General features: G+C 40.9%; 3 protein-coding genes and 1 pseudogene across 3 annotated transcripts; 3 read left to right on the plus strand and 1 right to left on the minus strand.

Moving 5' to 3' along the window:
• The first annotated feature begins 1,325 nt into the window (after window positions 1–1,325).
• LOC139557236 (C-type natriuretic peptide 3-like) lies at window positions 1,326–2,521 on the plus strand. The gene is made up of 3 exons (XM_071371765.1): window positions 1,326–1,497; window positions 1,729–2,032; window positions 2,198–2,521. Exons 1-2 carry the CDS (start codon window positions 1,408–1,410, stop codon window positions 2,023–2,025), a joined length of 387 nt encoding a protein of 128 aa, XP_071227866.1. The 5' UTR covers window positions 1,326–1,407; the 3' UTR covers window positions 2,026–2,032; window positions 2,198–2,521.
• Window positions 2,522–2,956: 435 nt separating this feature from the next.
• LOC139558034 (ventricular natriuretic peptide-like) lies at window positions 2,957–4,565 on the plus strand. Its single transcript, XM_071373449.1, has 3 exons — window positions 2,957–3,191; window positions 3,406–3,715; window positions 4,107–4,565. Exons 1-3 carry the CDS (start codon window positions 3,081–3,083, stop codon window positions 4,133–4,135), a joined length of 450 nt encoding a protein of 149 aa, XP_071229550.1. The 5' UTR covers window positions 2,957–3,080; the 3' UTR covers window positions 4,136–4,565.
• A 4,840-nt stretch (window positions 4,566–9,405) lies between these two features.
• On the plus strand, window positions 9,406–10,464 carry LOC139557237 (brain natriuretic peptide-like). Its single transcript, XM_071371767.1, has 3 exons — window positions 9,406–9,627; window positions 9,784–10,078; window positions 10,254–10,464. The coding sequence occupies exons 1-3, from the start codon at window positions 9,511–9,513 to the stop codon at window positions 10,268–10,270; spliced, it is 429 nt and encodes a 142-aa protein (XP_071227868.1). The 5' UTR covers window positions 9,406–9,510; the 3' UTR covers window positions 10,271–10,464.
• A 5,976-nt stretch (window positions 10,465–16,440) lies between these two features.
• The window catches only part of LOC139557991 (H(+)/Cl(-) exchange transporter 6-like), a 45,713-nt pseudogene continuing 36,464 nt past the window's right edge, over window positions 16,441–25,689 (minus strand).

Consider the following 25,689-nt stretch of genomic DNA (forward strand, 5'->3'; position numbering starts at 1 on the left):
GAGACACTGTGATAGGTTGTGAAATAACTCCCAATACCAACTTTTCTGTATGTAACCTATAAATAGCCTATTCAATGAATGACAACCACTTCATTTGAAATAAATGGAATAAAATGTTGTTCAAGGTCATTGGGACTTCATATTTTCTGCGTCTGTCTTTCTGTCTGTCTGTCTGTCTGTCTGTCTGTCTGTCTGTCTGTCTGTCTGTCTGTCTGTCTGTCTGTCTGTCTGTCTGTCTGTCTGTCTGTCTGTCTGTCTGTCTGTCTGTCTGTCTGTCTGTCTGTCTGTCTGTCTGTCTGTCTGTCTGTCTGTCTGTCTGTCTGTCTGTCTGTCTGTCTGTCTGTCTGTCTGTCTGTCTGTCTGTCCATCAACATATAATCACCATAATACCACTGTTTCTTCACTTAAACAACTGTATAACTCTCAGGCTGATGCCAAGTTCACCAAACACATGGGGCATGGGGCAGGTGAAATATCAAAACCCTGTTTAAGTCACAAATGGCACCCAACTCCCTCTATAGTGCATTACTTTTAACAGGGCCCACAGGGCCCATAGGGATCTGGTCCAAAGTAGTGCACTATATAGGAAATATGGTGCCATCTGGGACACACCTCAAGACTCAAATAGTCAATGTTCTTCATCACCTTTCACTTCTTCTTTAGGGAACTATAGTTAACAATTGCTGAGGTCATTGATTGTTAAATAAAAAATGTCACATCAAATGACACAAATGACACAAGGAGAGCAGAAGATAAACAATGTCTTCAAACAGAAGATGGCAAACATTTGGTTGAGTTGTCAACTAATGTGAATTCAACATGAAATACACAAATAAATCACCATGTCAATGGATTTAGGTTAAAAGTTGGGTGAAAAAAAAACGAAATTGATGACTTTTTATTAATCCAATTCCGTTTCCCGCATTGATTCCACATCATCACATAGATTTTGGGGGTTGAAATGACAACATTGATTCAATCAGTTTTTGCCCAGAGGGCTGTCTGTCTGTTAGTCTGTCTGTCTCACTGTCTCTCCTTGTGAAAGTATCACACAACAACATCATCTCAAATGAACCACAGAGACATATAAAACGTTTAGCTGGAGGTATAGCCCCCTTTATGCATCTCTTGACACGGGTATGGAGACAGGGGTAATTGGGTAGAGCCCTCTTGGCGTCACAGTTTTAGGCATATGTCAATTGAGGTGGAGATCCAGTCGAATTAGCTACATACTCCCACAGCATTGTCTGCTCCTCTCTAGATTAATCACGGTTCATGTTTTCTTGGGCCTCCGTGACGAAACGCACAGATATAAAAGCGCACCTGGTGACGTTGAGTTGCCAAAGGCGAACAGGCAAGAGGAAGGATTTGGTCTACCTACAGAGCGAAGGGGACAAGACGAACTACATGAAAATGATTTCAAATATCCCATTTTTCTGTTTAACTGCGCTTGTACTTCTGAACTTGGTAGGAGCCAACCCCATGTCAAACCTACAGGTAAACTGGAGCGTCATGCGCCAAACTCTCTTGATCATTGCTATTTTTCTGTTCTTCTTATTCCACCAATTCATATATGTATGTATATATATATATATATATATATATATATATATATATATATATATATATATATATATATATATATATATTATTGTAATTGATGGAAGACTGTTTCAAGTGGCTTGAAGTGACATTGAGGTTAATAATTCCATGGTTTCTCTCCGTTAGAGCTTGAAACAGCTTCTGGAGGAGGAGAGTCGTGTACCATATTACGCGTCGGAGGAGATGGGGGTGGATGGGAAAGACTTGAATACAGAGAACATCGCGGAAGAGGTGCCTCCTTGGGACTCCGAAGACGCAAGGAATTCTGCGCTGACGGGAAAGGAGGATGTAATTGCGCGTCTTCTCAATGACATTATGACGACCCCCAAGCGCTCGTGGAGCCGGTTCAAGAAGGGTGGACTGAGAAGCTGCTTCGGCGTCAGGCTAGAGCGAATTGGGTCATTCAGTGGGCTTGGATGCTAAAGGACAGGTATGGTTATCCTCTGCGTTAATCCAACCGAATGGGATTATCCATTCAAGCTGTAGCTACAGTATGTTGGAGTTGAATTTATATTATAATGTGTTTATTTGAACTATCAAATAAATGCAATATTGTTTCTCAAGACCAGCTCTATGTTTTGTGTTGTTTCTGCAGGGTTTGGGCTGTTGATCAGAGCACAAGAAACGACCCTTACTTGAACTCTTCAACAAGGATGAACCTCTTCACCTCAGAAAGTCTCGACTGAGAGTTTACAATGGCGTTTGTGATGAGATGTATTTAAATGTGTGGTTCGCATTTGGAATATTTAAATGGTTATTATTTTAGAACTGTATACTGATGAATTTTCATTTTTGTCTCTTGCTATAATATACTATTGTTGTATGTATTTATCTATTTATTTTCTTGTAAGAAAAAGAACGTGCAGACTTGCGATAGATTGTGGCCTAATGCGTTGAAATAAATATTTTGCATAATAAATTACTTTGTTGTGAGTTTTATTGTCTCCGGTTTTTTTTTACAATCATGGTCTGGCATACCGAGACTTACGCTCTCCTCACTCAAGCAAGTGAAGCATATGTTTCTGACTTGCCAATATCATCATCATAACACCCAACACCGATCAGTAGCCTATCGCAACTTCCTCTCTCACCTCTCCATCCTCCACCTGACCAATTCTTAATCTCCCATCCTCATCCTCCTCCTTCTCTCACCCCCAAAGACAAACTATAAAGATGACACCTCAACAGCTACCATCAACTCTACAGAAAATAAGCCTATCCAGTCCAAATAATGGTCCAAACAAAATATTATCTTAAAAGGCAGTCGGTCCGGGCGTCGCACACAACCCTGCTCCCTTATCACTGTCAAGGCGACGGAATGTCAAGCTGAATTATGTCATAACATGCAGTCCTTGATAAGTAAGCTACTGTCTGAGGCAAGGGGTCTACATAAAAAGAGCCCCTAGTCATCCCGTCATTAAAACACTGAACGGGATATCTGAAACACCTCAAAAAGACCACAGGGGATTGTTATCGGAATGGCAAAATTGCATATTTTCTTTGGATATATCGTATTAATAATGACGCACAGTGTGAGCTGGGAAAATCTATATGCCAGTAGGAATGTTCAAGAGTTGGAAAATATCAAGGTAGGACATACAGTTACAAGCAGTACAAAAACATAAAAAAAGGCAATCAAGTTCATTTAAGTTCTTAGAATTGTGTAATTTCTGCAGACAAAGTGTAACTGGTGACATCAGCATACATTATATGCGCACAGGCCTACATTCTATATTAAATCACCTTTCAAAGTAATACGTTATGACTACGTGACATTAATACGCGCCATTTGTTCACTTATAGGACCTGATCCAGCGGCTCGAGGACAAGTTGACGGTTAACGAGGAAAATGACGTTTATCCGTCAGAGTCTGAGGACGTGGACGCAGCCGATATGGAGGATATTGAGAACTCGCCCGCGGCGATGCGGGGGCAGAAGGAGAGAATGGTAATCAACGCAGCCAAAATAATTGCCCCCGAAAGCCCTGTGGTGTCACGTCTGAAAGATCTAATCGGTTTGAGGAGGACGGCCAAATCGTTCAACAGCTGTTTCGGTAACCGGATTGAGAGAATCGGCTCGTGGAGCGGACTGGGGTGCAATAACGTCAAGACTGGTATATTTGAAGGCAATTATTTGAGTGGAATGCCTTTAAAAACGTACAAATAAGCACAAGAATGTAGTATCATGTCAATTTGTGTGCAAAATGTCCATACTTTGGGGCTAAAAGGTATGCGTAAAATGTATTGGCTTTACGCTCGAATTGATTTTACGCATAGCTCTGTCTATTGTAAGACATAACATAAAGGTTGTTGCAAGATCACACACACATCGATATTAACTCCATTACATTATTATGATCAAGAAAGGGCTGTATATTCATTATTCATTGATATCATTTTGGGCTATGACTTGAACTTCTGCATGGTGACGTTTGACAACAATATAACCACAAAAATATGAAATTAATCAGTTGATTATTATATGATTTTAATTTGTATTTGCAGGTAACAAGAAGATAATATCAGGGAACTGAAGAACATTGTAGGCCTACCCATTCATGGACGTAAAAAAAACTGCGTCATGTCTGACCTCCGTGGAACTCTCCCTGGCATTCTGGAGAATGCATTTTTTCCCCTTCAAACAATAGTCCTAAACTGAGAAATGTGTATTTCACAAACGAATTTATACTAAATAATTTCGATATTAAAACATGCTAAATTACATCTCTTAATTTCTGTGTTGGTTGGTTTCTAGACTGTCAGTGACAATTGGACATGCATATTGTATTTCTACCACGAAAAGGACAATTTGATTGCTAATCGCACTCTCCAGAAATGCCTAATACAACGCATTTGTTATGTGTTGGACGCCTGTACAGTATTGTTCACTTGTGTGTATCAAATCGATGTATATGTTTGATCATGTTGTGAGATGGCATTATTTGTAATAAATTATTAGATGTGGAACTTTTCTTTATTATCAATTATCCAATTCTATATTTCTTATGAATTAAACACAGTATAGCCTTCCATAGTTGGTCACATTAGTGGTCACACAGAGAGAAAGATAATGAGATCAATTCAAGTCATACCTTCTAATGAACTACTTACTGCAATACATGGAATAGTTTATCCTCTCAACCAGCGCTGCAATGAAAGCACATGAGGTCCAAATAATCGGAGGATTATTATGATAAAACGATTTATCAACAATATGTCGCATTCTTGTAGACAAGTAGTATGACACAGTTAACGAATTTGTTCTCATTATAAGCCCAACTATTGCTGTTGGACCAGTAAATTGGAAAGTCTCCCATTGTTTATTGTAAAAAGTAAAGTTACTGACACTACAAAAGTAAATGCAAGTTCAGATACAAGAATGTGACAGATGCAGTAGCCTATTATTCCACATCGATATGACACCATTTAATAACGCAACAAAAGTCCAACTTCAAAATCTATATGGCAGGTCTGTAGAGAGAGCATCTGCCCAGGGCCCAGGGTCCAGCACACACCACACCTTAGACACACACATGAGCTAAATGATGTCTAAATTATTAAAATATATTAAAATGCACATGCGATAGGGACCAGATGTTGGAGCAGCCTTAAGCGCAGTAATTAGCAGGAGGCAGCAGGATCAGGTGCAAAATAGTGTCCAGTTTATTATCAGTGAAAGGTGGTTCCAGGTGAATGGAGAAATCCAATTAATATTTAAATAATCTACAAAAGGTATTTACAAAATAAACACTCAAAATACAGGTTTGAATACAAATCAAAAACCTAAGCCTCAATCAGGCCTATCCTGCCAAACCAACTATAGCAGATTGGATTATAGAGGCTAGGGACAGCCTCCCCACACAGCTCACATAGCAGAGCTTGAACATAACTGAAACCCTCAGGTGAAACAGCTATAGCTTTACACCCATGGCCCCTTCCTATGGCCCATACCATTAACCATGGAGCTTTACCCAAATATGGATTTAAATCATGTAAGAGGCATTTTCATCATACCCACATTTACATATTCTGTCTAAATAAGCATCTTAAACATTCCTGCCTTATCATCAAAACAGGAATACTTTCAATTAATGAATACATATTTAATAATGATAGTTCTGCAGGTCAACAAGCAGCAGCAAAACGTATTACTTATGGAGCCGAGCACCCGCCCGTGCTCCCATTAAGCACATACATGACAGACAAGACATGGAGCTCCCAGACTTGCGAACTTCAAACACAGGATGCATTACAATAAGGAAATAAACACCTTCTTTCTTGTCAGTGTAGCAAGTGTTCATGTGCACCTGAACATCGCATCCACTTGGAGGATTGCAAAAGGATAAATTACTGCATTTAAATATGAAACTGAAAAGTGCTACAATACAACTTGACCAAATATTTCCTAGACACATAATTAACCTTGCTCAAAGTAAATACTCATGACACTGGCAAAAGAAGAAAAGAACAACAGTATACACTACCGGTCAAAAGTTTTAGAACACCTACTCGTTCAAGGGATTTTCTTTATTTATACTATTTTCTACATTGTAGAATAATAGTGAAAACATCAACACTATGAAATAACACATATGGAATAATGTAGTAACCAAAATAAGTGTTAAACAAATCAAAATATATTTTATATTTGAGATTCTTCAAATAGCCACCCTTTGCCCTGATGTCAGCTTTGCACACTCTTGGCATTCTCTCAACCAGCTTCACCTGGAATGCTTTTCCAACAGTCTTGAAGGAGTTCCCACATATGCTGAGCACTTGTTGGCTGCTTTTTCTTCATTCTGCGGTCAGACTCATCCCAAACCATCTCAATTTGGTTGAGGTCGGGGGATTGTGGAGACAAGGTCATCTGATGCAGCACTCCATCAATCTCCTTCTTGACCAAATATACCCTACACAGCCTGGAGGTGTGTTGGGTCATTGTCCTGTTGAAAAACAAATGATAGTCCCACTAAGCCCAAACCAGATGGGATGGCGTATCGCTGCAGAATACTGTGGTAGCCATGCTGGTTAAGTGTGCCTTGAATTCTAAATACATCACAGACAGTGTCACCAGCAAAGCACCCCCACACCATAACACCTCCTCCATGCTTTACGGTGGGAAATATACATACAGAGATTATCCGTTCACCCACACCGCGTCTCATAAAAAGACACGGCGGTTGGAACCAAAAATCTCAAATTTGGACTCCAGACAAAAGGACACATTTCCACCAGTCCATTGCTTGTGTTTCTTGGCCCAAACAAGTCTCTTCTTCTTATTGGTGTCCTTTAGTAGTGGTTTCTTTGCAGCAATTCGACCATGAAGGCCTGATTCATGCAGTCTCCTCTGAACAGTTGATGTTGAGATGTGTCTGTTACTTGAACTCTGTGAAGCATTTATTTGGGCTGCAATTTCTGAGGCTGGTAACTCTAATGAACTTATCCTCTGCAGAAAAGGTAACTGGGCCTTCCATTCCTGTGGCGGTCCTCATGAGAGCCAGTTTCATCATAGCGCTTGATGGTTTTTGTAACTGCATTTGAAGAAACTTTAAAAGTTATTGAAGTGTTCCATATTGACTGACCTTGATGCCTTAAAGTAATGATGGACTGTTGTTTCACTTTGCTTATTTGAGCTCTTCTTGCCATAATATAGACTTGGTATTTTACCAAATAGGGATATCTTCTGTATACCCCCCTACCTTGTCACAACACAACTGATTGGCTCAAAGGCATTAAGAAGGAAAAACATTCGACAAATTAACTTTTAACAAGGCACATCTGTTAATTGAAATGCATTCCAGGTGACTTCCTCATGAAGCTGGTTGAGAGAATGCCAAGAGTGTGCAAAGCTATCATCAAGGTAAAGGGTGGCTACTTTGAAGACTCTCACATATATTTTGATTTGTTTAACACTTTTATGGTTACTACATGATTCCATATGTGTTATTTCATAGGGTTGATGTCTTCACTATTATTCTACAATGTAGAAAATAGTAAAAATAATGAAAAACCCTTGAATGAGTAGGTTTTCTAAAACTTTTGACCGGCAATGTATATATTTAGGAGAAATGAATTACTAGATATATGAGGAAACATGAATGCACTAAACAATTTACAAGGGTAATTCAATAAAGTGTGTTTCTGACAAGAGCTTCTGTGTCCGCTTCATCCCAGCACACATTAACTAAGTGCACAGAGGGAACACTTGACATGCACTAATTGAAAGATTTTCTTCTTTGTCTAATGTACCCTATGTATACTGAAGTATTTTTGCAGTGCCTAATCTAAGGTGAGTGGTATTTATACTTTATAAATACTTGCTAAATGGTTTGACTGACCAGTGTAATTTCTCACAAAAATATGGGCATGCTATTGGTAGACATTCCTGCAGTACCTGGTAAAAGAACAAGCACAGAACACAGGATGTTTAAGGAAGTATATTTACGTGTGAATAACTAGCTTACAAACATTTACAAATGTGGGAATAATGATTAATAAATGGTGAGCAAACGGTTTGTAAATGTCTTATATTAAGTTTGTTATGGACCCTTAAAATAAAGTGTTACTGCACAGACAGAGACACACACTGACAGTTTATTGATATTTTGGCTCTATATTATATATGTAACAGTAATTAGGGGGGACATGTATGACAGCCAGGCACTTATATTTGCAATATAAGTAGTTAGGCTTTCATAAGGTATTATGAGCCAATGGTCATCTATTTGGCATTTATTCAGTAATCTTTATTTTGTATCTAAGAAATGTGTTTATTCATTCACAACTAGGATGTTGCTCGCCCAGCACATGCAGTGTGGTCCCCTGGTCTTCTGGTGCCAGTGCTGTGGGAAAGGATGCTAGGCTTAGCAGAGACAGCTCAGAGGTGAGTACAGTGGAGGTAGGAAGAAAACAAAGAGACACAGATGCACTGCCAGTTCCTTAATATGTTGGCTCTATAGTGTATGTAATAGCAATTAACACTTAGGAGTCACAGACAGACAGACAGACAGACAGACAGACAGACAGACAGACAGACAGACAGACAGACAGACAGACAGACAGACAGACAGACAGACAGACAGACAGACAGAGACAGGGCACAGCAGGGAGGCAACAGAGACACAGTTATAGTGGTGAGTTGTAGTGGTGCTTTTACATGTTGCATTTGTCTTAAAACATGAGCTGGTTAAAAAAGGATAACTATGTTTCACCGGTCACTGGTACAGTAAACTTGAGAAAAGCTGTACTATAGTTGCCTATGTTATGTGTCAGTAGCGTTACTGCCTGTGTGGGCGCATGCAGTTATACGGGCAGATGTGGCTGAAATGCCAGGGCTTAATTTTTGTCCCAGTCCACCCCTGGGTATATCTCATTAAACTCACTTTTATGCATATGGTTTACCTAAAACCCATATAGGCTTTTGACATATAGTCATTGAATCATTGCGGTTTACTAAGAACTTCACAATGACTTAATCATGAATAATCGCCACATTTAGTAACAATAAACAAGGCGCGAGGTCTGTCCTCAATGCTAGAAAGCGGCACACTGTTGGCAAAGCCCGTGTTAAGCCTATGACTTCCTGTAGGCCTACTCCAAGTCAACAATCTCTTACAATACGTTCGCCAATTTATGAACGTGTGTTTCTAAAGAAAGGATTGAACTGACTAGGCCTATGTCATGGGTATGCCCCATTATCTAGGAAGACAACGCTTTAAAAGGAGTTGCTTCCGACAGCTACTGTTATCACAATCAGGTGTTGGCATGCAACTCCAATTCCTCGCATAACTGTGCGTGTCAGACTAGATATAAAAGACCATGCGGTAGGTGTGTAGAAACAACGACAACTACGAAGAAAATAAACAAGCTTCACACATCACTTCACCTTCACTGAAGAAGAAAGAGAATAATGCAGCTCTCCAACATTCCTCTTTTTGGCCTTATCCTGTTCTTAAATCTGCCGCTGCTCAGCGCATATCCTGTCTACAATGGGTTACTGACCAATGATGACATGGATGTCTTAAAGGTGAGTCCCTTTTAGGCTATAGGCCTATAGGCAAATTTTTACGCCTTTGAGAGATATTGTTGCGGATAGATCATGTAGTTTATATTTCCTATACGTTAAAGTCCAAGGATAGATACCATTGAAACCGTTTGTTGAAACTTGCTTTTGGCATTTTAGGTACTTCTCCATCGACTTGAAGAGTCCATTCCTGAGCGGAGCGAGGTTGAGCGGGTCGCCACAGAAAAGTTGGACGACATGACTCTCGAAGCCATCGCAATGGTTGCAGAGGATGAGAGTGAGCAACAACAAAACCGACTCGACAAATCCGCAATAAGAGAGTTCCTCTCGGCTCGGGACCTGAAAACTGTCCGAAACGACTCAACATCGAAGAGATACTCGGGCTGCTTCGGGCGAAGGCTAGACCGAATCGGCTCAATGAGCTCTCTTGGATGCAACACGGTCGGCAAATACAGTGGGTATAGTTAAGGTTAATATCATAGACTACTGTGCATCAGACGAAATCTCTTAATCAAATAGGGTCCAAGTAGTCGACTCCAAAACCGCGTGGTTAATTTGACTAATATCCATTGTGAGAGTTATGTTGAGAGACAAAATTGTTGGCTAATTTCTTGTTTCTCTATTTTCAGATCCAAAGAGAAGATGAAATCTTACACATTACCTGGAACAGCAAAGGAAATACTTACCAAGGGGTATTCTTATTTATAGTCTGTAGGCTACCTATTTATTTTCAATTTATTACATTTTGTTTATTGCCAATGTATTTATTTGAACCAATGCAAGATGTTTCTTTATATGGTGTCATTGGTGTACAATAAATGTTTACAATTGCTCATGAAATGTTTTGTCTGATTACTTTCTATACTATCCATTAGGAAAAATGTGTTATTCAAAATGACAGAATGCCTAAGTCATAGGTTCAGGCTGAATAATCAATGAGGAAAATAATAAGATGTGAAGTTTGCCTAAACATCTTGGGATCCTATTCACAGGCCTATCATAAGCCAAACTGAGTCAGGTGATTATCAATTGGGATGACCTGCCCATAGCCCACTAACTCACAAGAGACCTAGCAGGGTGACCCTCACAGAACAATAAAAACACACAGAACAATACATTACGGGGGATGCAAATAAAAACGACTTGTGTCACATGAGTTGACGCTGGAGAGACAAAGCAGGTACGGGAAGTAAAACATTTAATAAATAACGGACATGGAACGAGACAGGAACAGCGTCAGCGTCAGCAAACAGGTAACACAAACAAAAGACAATCAATGCAGAAGCGGGAACAGAGCTAGGGAACTGACAAATATAGGGGAGGTAATAACAGGTGATGAGTGAGCCCAGGTGAGTCCAATATCGCTGATGCGCGTGACGAGGCAAGGCAGGTGTGCGTAATGGATGGAAGGAGTGCGTGATGCAGGGCAGCCTGGCGCCCTCAAGCGCCGGGGGGGGGAGGGGAGGGGAGGGGAGGGGCAGCAGAAGTGACAACTTGGTTCTAAGTAAAATCACAAGGAATAAACCTCAAATTCGAGGTTTGCTTCAACACCGTCTTCAGCACTGCTATTGTTATTTCAGCACCATGGAGAGAGAACGCTCGGGAAATAGTCTTCGGCTACCCCTCTGACTCATCCAGACGTATTTTTGACGTGTAACTTTATACTTTGGTTCAATAGTTCCATGATTTCACAACGTTGACAAACCCATGACTCTGGCCAGACATGGATAGGACATGAGATATGTAGTCTGATATTTAGCACCCAAGATTCTCATCCATATATCAGTGAATGCCCAACAACAGTCCCCTTAGCAGACAATTCACATGCTTTACCAGAATACTGATAGGAGGGCCTGGTAACTATTGCCACAACACAAGTAGACTATTTATTATTGACGACTCGTAAATACCACCACTCAAGATTAATTAAGTCATGCATTGCCTCTCATAGGTCTCTCTCTTTTGGGCCATGCAAGATAATGAGGAAACCCCTCCAAGAGAAAACACTATAAAGTGGGTCCACACACTCAAAGAAAGATATTCTGCTTATTTTAAGGATGCTTTAACCATTCTAAACTAGGCCAATGTAAGTGTTTGTTCAATTAAAGGTGTGGATTACACACCATTTAGACAGAACTAAAGGTTATTGAGGTACCTACAGGCTTCCTAGGACTATACCTAACACTTATTAATTGTTTATTTTTGCCTTGTCATTATGTCATTATTATTGTCATGTCTTTATGTATGTTATGTTTGCCAAGTGAGCCAGTATGATGCAAGTAACATTCCCTAAAACATATTCTAACCTGGAGAAATGTTTCATAAATAAACCCCCACTATATATAGACTAGCAGAGCATGCTTTTAACCTACTATGGCATATTTAGGGTTTGTAGCGAGAGCAATGCCAAGTATTTGTGTAGCGGATGGATTCCCGGCAACACACGGCCATGTCTGAGCGCAGGCCCCTAAGACTGATCCTGAGGTCACACACTGTTTGTGTGACCGGGCCCTACCATGAGTATGCTCTCACACACACGAACACACATTAGTCACCAGCCAGCTGCCACTTAAAATGACATTTTACCAGCAGCCTTATCAGACAGAGGTGTCAGAATGCACTTCAGACAATGCACAAAATGATGAGCCACTGACACCAGATCGTCTCCTCTGTGGGTGTGTGTGTGTGTTTATGTCTAAGTGCCTAAATAAGAGAGTGCTTGGCTAACAACCTGCCTTAGCACTAACAAACCAGAGCCTAAACAGAATCAGGCATGGCGAGGAAGGCCACCTCATGGGGACTTCTGGTCCTGCTGTATCAGCAGACGTTGATGGCAGTCCATGTGTTGGGCAGACCCTACCCTGCTAGCAATTTGGCCCAATTGAAGATAGGTAGCTACTAGTCCAGTCAGTTGATTTAGGTAGGGCACACTGATTCTTTGTCCCTGGTAGAATTGATAATAAAGTTGTGTTGAATTGGATTGATGGATGGTTGTTTGACAAAGGGCCTGGAAACTTTTGTGATCTAACAACAGCTAGTCAAAGACAAAATGTCTGACCTAATATGCGCTCTTCAAAACCATCTTTTGAGTAAAATATCTAGACTTCTTTTGGAATGAAGGTTTCTTGTATTTGAAGGGAAATACATTTTGAATCGCCTTCATGTCAATGGCTTCAGGAACTTTTTTGTCTGTGATAGATGACCAAAACAGTGCCCAGGATACTGCAACTAAATCAAGTCGTGAAATATTGTGACGTCCACGTCAATTCCGTTCTACAGAATCTACTGGAGCGATTCGAGGAGACCTTGGCTGCGGTGGACTACGAGGGTGCCAACCCAAAGCACCAACACAGTCAGGCTAGCCCAGGGTGAGACGTGGCCCCAGAGCCCCCACAGAGGCTTCTGCTCTCAGACGTCCGGGAGCCAGCTGCAGAAGGGAGCTACAGCGGGGCGCAGAGTCAGAGGGGCCGGCTGCAGGACCTGGTCATGGCCACCAGGAGTAAAGCTTACACCGGGTGCTTCGGAGCCAGGATGAACCGCATCGGGAACTCAAGTGGCCTAGGCTGCCGTCCTGAAAAAGGTAGCTACTGTAGTACAGTTAGTTGATGTATATACAGTACACAGAAAAACATGTGTACTTGTTTTAACTTCAACAGACGAGTTACCTACTTAAGTTATGTCAACTTAGTTGCATTATAAGATGCATGTTGAGGCAACTTAACATTTGAAGTCATGGCAACTCTTTTTAAGTCGTGAACCACTATTGTGATGACTTGTGATACTATTATGACACATGCTATTGTTATAGCAAGTAGAATAGAAAACATTTGTGAACTCAAGATTTTAGTATCAACTATGATCTACCATCTTCAGTACCAGTCAAAGGTTTGGACACACCTACTCATTCAAGGGCTTTTCTTTAATTTGACTATTTTCTACATTGTAGAACAAGACAGCAAAACTATGCAATAACACATATGGAATCATGTAGTAACCAAAAAAGTGTTAAAGCTATTTTATATTTTGCCTTGATGACAGCTTTGCAAACTCTTGGCAATCTCAATTGGGTTGAGATCGGGTGATTGTGGAGGCAAGGTCATCTGATGTAGCACTCCATCACTCTCCTCCTTGGTCAAATAGCCCTTACACAGCCTGGATGTGTGTTTTGGGTCATTGTCCTGTTGAAAAACAAATGATAGTCCCACTAAGCCCAAAACAGATGGGATGGCATATCGCTGTAGAATGCTGTGGTAGCCATGCTGGTTAAGTGTGCCTTGAACTCTAAATAAATCACTCAGTGTCACCAGCAAAGCACACCAAAGCATCACACCTTCTCCTCCATGCTTCACGGTGGGAACCACACATACGGAGGTCATCCGTTTACCTACTCTGCGTCTCAAAGTCATGGCGGTTGGAACCAAAAATCTCAAATTTGGACTCATCAGACAAAAGGACAGATTTCCACCAGTCTAATGTTCATTGCTCGTGTTTCTTGGCCCAAACAAGTCTCTTCTTCTTATTGGTGTCCTTTAGTAGTCGTTTCTTTGCAGCAATTCAACCATGAAGGCCTGATTCACGTAGTCTCCTCTGAACAGTTGATGTTGAGATGTGTCTGTTACTTGAACTCTGTGAAGCATTTATTTGGGCTGCAATCTGATGTGCAGTTAACTCTAATGAACTTATCCTCTGCAGCAGAGGTAACTCTGGGTCTTCCTTTCCTGTGGCGGTCCTCATGAGAGCCAGTTTCATCATAGCGCTTGATGGTTTTTGCGACTGCACTTGAAGACACTTTCAAAGTTCTTGAAATCTTCCATATTGACTGACCATCATGTCTTAAAGTAATGATGGACTGTTGTTTCTCTTTGCTTATTTGAGCTGTTCTTGCCATAATATAGACTTGGTCTTTTACCAAATAGGGCTGTCTTCTGTATACCACCCCTACGTTGTCACAACACAACTGTTTGGTTCAAACGCATTAAGAAAAGAAATTCCACAAATTAACTTTTAACAAGGCACACCTGTTAAAATGTAAATGCATTACAGGTGACTACCTCATGAAGCTGGCTGAGAGAATGCCAAGAGTGTGCAAAGCTGTCACCAAGGGAAAGGGTGGCTACTTTGAAGAATCTCACATATATTTAGATTTGTTTAACACTTTTTTGGCTACTACATGATTCCATATGTGTTATTTCATAGTTTTGATGTCTTCACCATTATTCTACAATGTAGAAAATAGAACAAATAAAGAAAAACCCTTGAATGTCTGTAGAATAACTTACAGGAAGCACACTACCTTTCAAAAGTTTGGGGTCACTTAGAAATGTTCTTGTTTTTGAAATAAAATAACTTTTTTTCTAATTAAAATAACATGAAATTGATCATAAATACAGTGTAGACATTGTTAATGTTGTAAATGACTATTGTAGTTGGAAACGGCACATTTATTATGGAATATCTACATAGGCGTACAGAGGCCCATTATCAGCAACCATCACTCCTGTGTTCCAATGGTACGTTGTGTTAGCTAATCGTAGTTTATCATTTTAAAGGCTAATTGATCATTAGAAACCCCTTTGCAAATATGTTAGCAGACCTGAAAACTGTTGTTCTGATTAAAGAAACAATAAAACTGGCCTTCTTTAGACTAGTTCAGTATCTGGAGCATCAGCATTTGTGGGTTCGATTACAGGCTCAAAATGGCCAGAAACAAAGCACTTTCTTCTGAAACTCGTCAGTCTATTCTTGTTCTGAGAAATGAAGGCTATTCCATGCGAGAAATTGCCAATAAACTGATGATCTCGTACAACGCTGTGTACTACTCCCTTCACAGAACAGCACAAACTGGCGCTAACCAGAATAGAAAGAGGAGTGGGAGGCCCCGGTGCACAACTGAGCAACAGGACAAGTACATTAGAGTGTACAGTTTGAGAAACAGACGCCTCACAACTCCTCAACTGGAAGCTTCATTAAATAGTACCCGCAAAACACCAGTCTCAACGTCAACAGTGAAGAGGTGACTCCGGGATGCTGGCCTTCTAGGCAAACGATCTCAGCCTGAGATAAAAGATGTGATTCACAATGCTACAGTGTGGAGTGTCTGGTGGGGATGTGTTCTGACAGGCAGCGTGAACGGGACGCCAGTGTTGGTTACGCTAAAGCGAAGCCCTGTCACTCCAGTCTCACTCATGTCAAGTTGGGTTACTCTTTAGGAATTACTCTGGTGTTACAGTGAAGGATCACCACAGATGGCAACGACCCATTGAGAGAAGGTGCTACAATTTCAGGAGGAGCAGCTGAGCCGTGCAGGAACTAATCAAACACAAATGATGTGCCTGGAGACTTCTCCTTAACGGTGTCAGGATCACTTGTAAACCGTAAAGTGGTACCGCAACTCCTGGACTTTTCAGTGACTGTGATCCCAGTGATAAGAACAGGTGCGATGGTCCATGGAATAACAACCCCAGGAGGATTTTTCCACTGTGGCGGAAGATTTGCCTAATTGGTATTTGGTAGTGGGCTAGGTTCCCAGAGCCAGTCAAATGTGGAAAACTGGGACCAGGACCTCGTGTAATCACTCCGTATCCGGCACATCAGAACACCTTACACAGCCAGCCTGACAATGCATGTCATTTTAGTACCAGGCAACAGGGAGTCTGGACAACTCAAGCATTGGAAAGGTGAAGTTGTGCACTATGACAATATTTCTCTATATATAATATGCTATCATTGAAAATAACACAACACTTTTGTATTATATCTTCCCAAAAATATTTTCTACAATGATAATTATACAAAAATAAGATGGATACATTTGAATGATTTACAAAACAGAGACCTTTATTTTGAAGAGTAATGTCAAGGCACAAGACAGAGGTCTCTGCTTTCTCTTTTCAAGGGACCTATGGTGTTTGCCAAGGGCTTGCTTTCCTACATTTGTCAAGCTTTCACAAACTTCTCAAGCTAAGAGCAATGCCTAAACCTCCACAGCAGACGTACTAAACACAGGTGGGTCCATAATGTTATTTGGCAAAGAAACGATCCCTCTGGTCCCAACGCTAGCTAAGCGTAGCGCATTTACCATTTGTCATACAACCTCATCTGATGGCATGTCATATGCAGAGACACAACATTTAGTGTGGATATAAAGTAGCATGATACACAAAACCAGAGGAGGCTGATGGGAGGAGCTATAGGAGAACGGGCTCATTGTAAAGACTGGAATGGAAAAAATCTGAATGGTATCCAACACATTAAACATATGGAAACCACGTTCGACTCCGTTCCATTAATTCTATTCCAGCCATTACAATGAGCCCATCCTCCTATAGCTCCTCACACCAACCTCCTCTGATAAAAACATTGATTTAAAATAACAAGTGTGTTATGGCTAGGATTGCAAAATTACAGTAACTTACCCCAAATTCCCCGGTTTTGGGAAAATTACCCTTACATTTTGAAACCCAAGCTATGGCAATGACACAAAGAATAATAATGTATTTTTCCCCAAAGTAACATCGGTCCGTCTTGTTATAGAGCAAATGTAATGAATGCCATTTCATGTGATCCATTCATAGCACATGAAGCAAATCATAAAAAATAAAATGTTCATTTCTTAAATAAAACATTTAGCAAACAATATCACACAAATAAAACAAAGAATACTTAAGTGTATAAATATGTGCCATCATGGTTTGTCATAATTGATTATCTTTACATCTATCCACACTATTTAGAAGGCATAGAAAAGCTGCACTCGCCTCATCATCACGTTTAAGGTAGACTCTGCAATATGACATCACCATACACCCGTGTTACTCACAATTTTTTTGTAAGGGGGCCACTTTGGGTTGAGACAATCATTCAGAGGGCCGCACAGATCTTTCATTTGTTGTACTTCTTCTTCCAATATTAGCAATTAGCAATTGAGAGCAAATTCAGAGCAATGCAATTGATTTGATGTACAGCACATCACAAATATATACATACACACATCAAATAGGCTACATCACATGTATACAACCCATATTAAGGGTTACCTCAGTAGTTGGATGTGCAAAAATGTCCCTTCTGCTCCTTGACTGAATTCATTCTAAATGTAGAGTCTATTGTTGCTATCCTTGTGAGGCAATCCAGGTGTGCATTGGTCAGTCTGTTTCTCTGCTTTTGTTTCACAACGTTCATTGTTGAAAATGTTGCTTCACATGAATAAGTGCTGACAAAAGCTGATGTCACCTTTTGCACACACTGCTTCAGAAGTGGATACTCTGTGTCTGACCCACAAATGGGTAACACCTGATCTTAGTTGACCTTGCAATGTGTCATTTGACTGCAGCTCCACTATCTCACTCTCCATTCCAACACGGTCAGGACAGAGGGCTGTGATGACTGGGGTCAGAGATGACACTGGCACATGAAAGGGGTTCTCAATGAAGTTGAACAACTCCTTGTACTCCGTGATACCCTTGAATCAAACTCCAACTTCAACTCTTCCAACACACGCACAAATGCATCATAGTTAAAAGGTTGCAGTATGTCTGGGTTGGATGTGGTGACTGCTCTGAGTTTTGGGAAATGAACAAACTGTCAGGTATGAACAGTGTGGTGATTTTAGTGAAATGCTGTGACCACACGCAGCATTTTGCCTGGAGTTCTAGCTTTCCCTTGGAGCTGGAGATTCACCGTGTTCAGGTGGCAGGTGATGTCAGTTAAAAAAGCCAGCTTTAATATCCACTGTGGATCATCCAGCTCTCGCTCCTCTCTCCCCTTGCTTACAACAAATTCACAGATTTGAGGGAGGAGAGATAGAAATATTTCTAAAACTCTGCCACGAGACAGCCATCTCACCTCATTGCGAAATATCAAGTCGCCGCATTCTGTATAGTATTCCTCCAGCAACTCGCAGAATTGCCGGTGATTCAGTGCCCTCCCAATAATAATGTTCACCACGGGCACGACTTGCTGCATCACATTCTGTAAGTCACAGTCTTTGAGTTTAGCCACAAGTGCTTCCTGATGAATGATTCAATGAAATTAAACAAATTTGGGAATATCCTCTCTCTTTCTCATCAGGCCTATGAGTCCCTTCTTCTTCCCTCGCATGTTTGGGACGCCATCAGTGCACACAGATGCCAGATTTGACCAGTCAATATTATTATCAGCAACAAATGTAATAAGGGCTTTCAGAATATCCTCTCCTTGTGTTTGCACTGAAGGGGCAGTAAACATAGAAGTTCCTCTCTGAACGACTCGTTTTGAGTGAAGCGGACCCAAACACATAATTGGGCAATGCCACTTATATCAGTGCTTTCGTAAAGCGCAATACTAAAACATCACGCCACGGATATGTCGGTAATCAGTTGCTTACCGATGTCCTCGCTTCTATGCGTCTTGTTATGGTCAAGTCTGAGAGTTGCAGTCCCTTAATTTGCTTTCAAATAGCTTCCTTGTTTGTGAAATCAGCATACAATATTTTGGCTGAGGCCAAAAAACATTATTTGACAATCTCCGCGTCTGTGACGGCCTTCTTGTTTCTCGCGAGTATCCAAGCAATCTCATATGTTGCCTCTGTCATTTTCTCTGCAACAGTGCTAGATCTGTCCATCATTTATTGTTGTGCTTTGGGCTGTCCTTTGAGTTGCGCTATTTTGTTGTTTCTGAGGTTGCTTTGTGGCGGATATGTTTTGTGCCAACAAAAAATGGTGGTACTTTAAAGATGGGCATGGTGTGACTGGAAATGTCGCTCTAAATTTGCTCGTTTAAAACAATTGACTGCCTTCTGGCAAATAAGACAAAGTGAGCTAGTCCCATCATGCAGTACAAAAAAATACTTGTCTGTCCATTTCTCTTGGAACTTTCTGTGTTCTTCTTGAATCGACCATATCCTCCTCTTAGCCACCGGAGCCGCGTTTGCCAGGTTAGCTACGTTAGCTAGCTGCATTTTCCCGCCGACATCTTCCTGGTTTTCCTGAATCTCCGGTGGTTGTTCGTTCGGAGCTGTCACGTTGTTCTCCAGCTCTTCCCCCTCATTTTCATTGTCAATAGATTTACATTTCTTTTTTACAATAAATCGATCCATGTCAACCAGTCTGCAAAATTAGCTAGTAGCAAACTGATATGTGTTGGTCACTGTAGCTGAGCAGCTGCGTTCTATTTCGGCAAACGTTCTATTTCGGCCTTTCTGTTCAACAGCTGTGCTATACTGCCATCTATCTGCCGTCCAGAGAACAATAGATATATTCAATGAAGTGATTCAGGCCTGCATTAAACACATTTAATTGAAATTGTATCAATGTTATGTATTATGCATGGAATATAAGAAATTCACAGCGAGCCACAAATTAAGGGCATGCAGCCCGCGGGCCTTGCAATGAGTACCACTGCCATACAAAGTGGGGCAACTTCCTACTTACACACATCAACTTTACAAGAGAGCCATTACTGGCTTATCCCAATTTACACCATCCCTTGAGTCATGTGATGATGTCATATTGCGGATTCTACCTTTAAAGTACCACAATTTTTTGTTGGCACAAAACTACTTCCATACTTCCATTCATTTGTATGAGTTACCTTCAGACGATTCCAGTGACACTTGTGGTTGGGTCGTAGAGCAAAGCGGAGAACACAATAGTGTTTGTGAGAATTTGTAGGCCAAACCATTCGGACGCTATAGATGTTTTCGTGAGAACACCGATTTTCAGGATGTCTCATGGTCTGACAAACACAGCTGTAGCTCGGCCACCTTCAACCGCAGATGCGGAACGCCTGACATAGGCAGATGTGGTGGATTGTTACGCACCCCATGCAAAAACACAGATATCTCTAGCTTAACCTGACAGATTTTGATGGGATATTTTTGTTATGTTACTTAGATTGACGCACGGGTGCGCCAATAGACTCTTAAAGATTAATACTGACAACCAAACGTCCACCCTTTTCTGTCTAGAAAATATGCTGAGTCTTCCTTAGCCCAGCATATTTAGTCAAAATAACAAAAATAAAATGAATAAACTTTTGTCGATTCCATTCCACTCTCATAACCTTGTTGCCTGAATATTTGTGAGAACAACTGTCTGTTGTTAAGCTTTACATATGCAAGTGAAATGATGCATTTTCGTGTTAATGTAGCTCCAAACATATCCATTGATTAGAAATGGTCCCTAATCTTGATCTCTTGATAAGCCTACTTTGATCGAAGCCCTGGCGGAACAGTGAAATGGTTTTAATGCAAATATATAGAATAGTACATTTAAATATACAGTAAACATAAAATAAAAAAATACAGTCAGAAATCTAAACAAAAGTGCTACAGTGATAATGATGATAAATCGTTGGTTGGTTGGTAAAGCACGGAAATTTGTTGGGACACGGAGGATCTTTGGGTGATGGAAGGCTCCTCAGCAGACAAAAGTCACCAGCTTTCATTACAAGGGGTGTGTGCCTATTATCTCATACAGAGAATGGATGCCGTGCGGTTGGGTGTGTGTAATGGATAAGACTTGGAAAAGCATGGTACAGGTCCAGTTAAAGGGGGGATTGTGTCCCAAGGACAGCAAGACGCAGGCGGCTCTTGTCGGCTTTAAAGGCTGGACTCTGGAGCTCAAATGGTGATGTAGGGCTGTCTGAGTTTCACCAAAAGGAACTCGTGGGTTAAATTGTGTCGTGTGATTATTCCCACAATCTGAAAGAGAAGGTACAGGCAGCCACATCATGGAGCAAATTGCTTCCTCTACTCTAGACAGACTCTCAAAAAGAATTAATTAGCTACAGTAGTTCATTAAGAAAGCAATTTCTCTGCTTAGTGCTTCTATGCAAAATAAAATTCTAGAGCTCGTTTTGACGGATAAAATAAGTTGAGTTACTCACTTGAAGCTGCGTTTATGTCAGAGAGAATGTTGATAATTCATGCCAGTTTAAATTTGAACAATATGGACATTTAATACATACTGTGTCAAGCACTTGGAATGAGTCTATGGTGTGTCTGTCTTTATGATGGACCAACAGAGACATGTTGTGATTTGAATGGTTGTTATTATAAATCTGGGTTGTATTCATTAGGCACCAAACAGAAGGAAACAAAGGGGGGACTACTTGAACTTGTCCAACAAGAAACACTCCTTTCTCTTTTCCATTGCAAACCGTTTGGCTACGGTGTTCACTGATGAATACAACCCTGTCCACAGAGAGTAAACAGGAAGTAGAAACAGGAAGTTGAGGAATGGGTATAATTAACCCTTTGCAGTAACACTCACCTCTCCTACGGCATTGACCACAGGCAGGTGTCGGAGGCGAATGGTTCTGAACAGGTTAAAAACTTGGGACACATGCGTTTTTGGGGACACTGTGTAGGGGCATGGGTTCATGTACGGGTGACGTCCTGAAAGTGAAAGATGAAAAATAATTTTCCCTTTTTCGCATTGTCCATTGTATTGACTCGATAAAGAGATGTCACACATCCATTATGATTGGCTGGGTCGTACCACTATAATGTGGGGTTGTAAGTGCAGTGTTAGCTGTAGATGTAGTATTTTATTAGGATCCCCATAAGCTGTTGCCAAGGCAACAAATACTCTTACTGGGGTCCAAACAGAGATAAAACATATCAAACAAAACATTGTGCATAATACAAATTTACATCGCTACATTATTACATTACAATATTACAATAATACATAACTAAGAAGAGTGTGTGGGTGTTGTGTGTGGGTGACTGTCTCTTCACAGTCCACGCTGTGCCGTGAGGTGTTTTATCAGTTTTTTATTTTTTTATCTGGATTTTACTGCTAGCTTGAGTTACGTGGAAGAGAGTTCCATGTTTATGGCTCTACAGTTGAAGTCGGAAGTTTACATACACTTAGGTTGGAGTCATTAAAACTTGTTTTTCAACCACTCCACAAATGTCTTGTTAACAAACTATAGTTTTGGCAAGTCGGTTAGGACATCTACTTTGTGCATGACACAAGTAATTCTTCCAACAATTGTTTACAGACAGATTATTTCACTTTTAACTCACTGTGTCACAATTCCAAATGGGTCAGAAGTTTACATACACAAAGTTGACTGTGCCTTTAAACAGCTTGGAAAATTCCAGAAAATGATTTGATAGCTTTAGAAGCTTCTGATAGGCTAATTGACATCATTTGAGTCAATTGGAAGTGTACCTGTGGATGTAATTCAAGGCCTACCTTCAAACTCAGTGCCTCTTTGCTTGACATCATGGGAAATCAAAAGATATCAGCCAAGACCTCAGAAAAAAAATTCTGGTTCATTCTTGGGAGCAATTTCCAAACGCCTGAAGGTACCACGTTCATCTGTACAAACAATAGTACGCAAGTATAAACAGCATGGGACCATGCAGCCATACGAAAAGCGCAAATCAATCACAGAACAACAGCAAAGGAACTTGTGAAGATGCTGGAGGAAACACGTACAAAAGTATCTATATCCACAGTAAAACGAGTCCTATATTGACATAACCTGAAAGGCCACTCAGCAAGGAAGAAGCCACTGCTCCAAAACCGCCATAAAAAAAGCCAGACTACGGTTTGCAACTGCACATGGGGACAAAGATCGTACTTTTTGGGGAAATGTCCTATGGTCTGATGAAACAGAAATAGAACTGTTTGGCCATAATGACCATCGTTATGTTTGGAGGAAAAAGTGGGAGGCTTGCAAGCCGAAGAACACCATCCCAACCGTGAAGCACGGGGGTGGCAGCATCATGTTGTGGGGGTGCTTTGCTGCAAGAGGGACTGGTGCACTTCACAAAATAGATGGTATCATGAGGTAGGAAAATGATGTGGATATATTGAAGCAACATCTCAAGACATTCAAGAAGTTAAAGCTTGGTCGCAAATGGGTCTTCCAAATGAACAATGACCCCAAGCATACTTCCCAAGTTGTGGCAAAATGGCTTGAGGACAACAAAGTCAAGGTATTGGAGTGGCCATCACAAAGCCCTGACCTCAATCCTATAGAAAATGTGTGGGAAGAACTGAAAAAGCGTGTGCGAGCAAGGAGGCCTACAAACCTGACTCAGTTACTCCAGCTCTGTCAGGAGGAATGGGCCAAAATTCACCCAACTTATTGTGGGAAGCTTGTGGAAGGCTACCCAAAACGTTTGACCCAAGTTAAACAATTTAAAGGCAATGCTAACAAACACTAATTGAGTGTATGTAAACTTCTGACCCACTGGGAATGTGATGAAAGAAATAAAAGCTGAAATAAATCATTCTCTCTACTATTATTCTGACATTTTACATCCTTAAAATAAAGTGGTGATCCTAACTGACCTAAGACAGGGAATTTTTATTTGGATAAAATGTCAGGAATTGTGAAAAACTGAGTTTAAATGGATTTGGCTAAGGTGTATGTAAACTTCCGACTTCAACTGTATATAGTACTGTGCGTTTGCTAGCCTCTGTTCTGGGCTAGGGGACTATGAAGAGACCTCTGGTGGCATGTCTTGTGGGGTATGTATAAGTGTCTGAGCTGTGTGTTAACCGATTTAACAGATAGTTCGGTACTTTTAACACGTCAATACCTTTCACAAAGACCAGTAGTCAATCTCTCCTCTACTTTGAGCCACAAGAGATTAATATGCATGTTGTTGATATTAGTCTTCTGTGTACATTTAAGGGCCAGACATTCTGCTCTGTTCTGGGTCAACTGTATTTGCCTATGTCCCTCTTTACAGCACTTGACCATATAATGGCGCCGAAGGAGATGGACGCCGTTTTACGAACCTGTAACCAATTGTGCTATTGTGTATATTTTTTCATGTTATTTGTAACTTATTTTGTACATAATGTTTCTGCCACCGTGTCTTATGACCGAAAAGAGCTTCTTGATATCAGGGCAGCGATTACTCACCCCGTACTGGAGGAATCCTTCCTTCCTTCAACGAGTCGGACGGGAAGGATTTACTCTAGACACCCGACAAGACCTTCATCCCCGGCATTCGCAGGAGGAAAAGACGGCGGTCCGGGTGCCTTGTAAGGATCTGTCGCCGAAAGGGTAATCTACCTTTACCATCGGTCCTATTAGCCAATGTACAATCCATCGATAATAAAATAGACGAACTACGAGCACGTATATCCTACAAACGGGACATTAAAAACTGTAATATCTTATGTTTCACAGAGTCGTGGCTGAACGATGACATGATTAACATACAGCTGCCGGGTTTTAAGCCTTTTCGGCAGGATAGAACAGTAGCCTCTGGTAAGACAAGGGGCGGCGACCTATGTATATTTGTAAACAACAGCTGGTGCACAAAATCTAAGGAAGTTTCAAGGTTTTGATCAACTGAGTTAGAGTATCTCATGATAAGCTGTAGCCCACACTATTCAACAAGAGAATTTACATCTATATTTTTCGTAGCTGTCTATATACCACCGCAGAACGATGCTGGAAATAAGACCGCACTCAATCAGCTGTATACGGCCATAAGCAAACAGGAAAACGCTCATCCAGAGGCAGCGCTCCTAGTGGCCGGGGACTTTAATGCAGGGAAACTCAAATCAGTTTTACCTAATTTCTATCAGCATGTTAAATCTGCAACCAGAGGGGAAAAAAACTCTAGACCACCTTTACTCCACACACAGAGATGCGTACAAAGCTCTCCCTTGCCCTCCATTTGGCCAATCTGACCATAATTCTATCCTCCTGATTCCTGCTTACAAGCAAAAACTAAAGCAGGAAGTACCAGTGACTTGGTCAATAAGAAAGTGGTCAGATGAAGCAGATGCTAAACTACAGGATTGTTTTGCTAGCACAGACTGGAATATGTTCCGGGATTCTTCCGATGGCATTGAGGAGTACACCACATCAGACACTGGCTTCATCAATATGTGCATCGATGACGTCGTCCCCACAGTGACAGTACATACAGTGGGGAGAACAAGTATTTGATACACTGCCGATTTTGCAGGTTTTCCTACTTACAAAGCATGTAGAGGTCTGTAATTTTTATCATAGGTACACTTCAACTATGAGAGACGGAATCTAAAACAAAAATCCAGAAAATCACATTGTATGATTTTTAAGTAATTAATTTGCATTTTA

This window comes from Salvelinus alpinus, chromosome 28 (assembly GCF_045679555.1).
Source record: "Salvelinus alpinus chromosome 28, SLU_Salpinus.1, whole genome shotgun sequence".
Taxonomy (NCBI): domain Eukaryota; kingdom Metazoa; phylum Chordata; class Actinopteri; order Salmoniformes; family Salmonidae; genus Salvelinus; species Salvelinus alpinus.

Bases quoted from the DNA above. Each gene is read 5' to 3' on its own strand.
- LOC139557236 (XM_071371765.1), top strand. From the start codon at position 1,408: ATGAAAATGATTTCAAATATCCCATTTTTCTGTTTAACTGCGCTTGTA. The intron at 1,498-1,728 runs GTAAACTGGAGC...TCTCTCCGTTAG, and splicing joins ACCCCATGTCAAACCTACAG to AGCTTGAAACAGCTTCTGGA.
- LOC139557237 (XM_071371767.1), top strand. From the start codon at position 9,511: ATGCAGCTCTCCAACATTCCTCTTTTTGGCCTTATCCTGTTCTTAAAT. The intron at 9,628-9,783 runs GTGAGTCCCTTT...TTGGCATTTTAG, and splicing joins ATGACATGGATGTCTTAAAG to GTACTTCTCCATCGACTTGA.
- LOC139558034 (XM_071373449.1), top strand. From the start codon at position 3,081: ATGGCAAAATTGCATATTTTCTTTGGATATATCGTATTAATAATGACG. The intron at 3,192-3,405 runs GTAGGACATACA...GTTCACTTATAG, and splicing joins AAGAGTTGGAAAATATCAAG to GACCTGATCCAGCGGCTCGA. The intron at 3,716-4,106 runs GTATATTTGAAG...TTGTATTTGCAG, and splicing joins GTGCAATAACGTCAAGACTG to GTAACAAGAAGATAATATCA.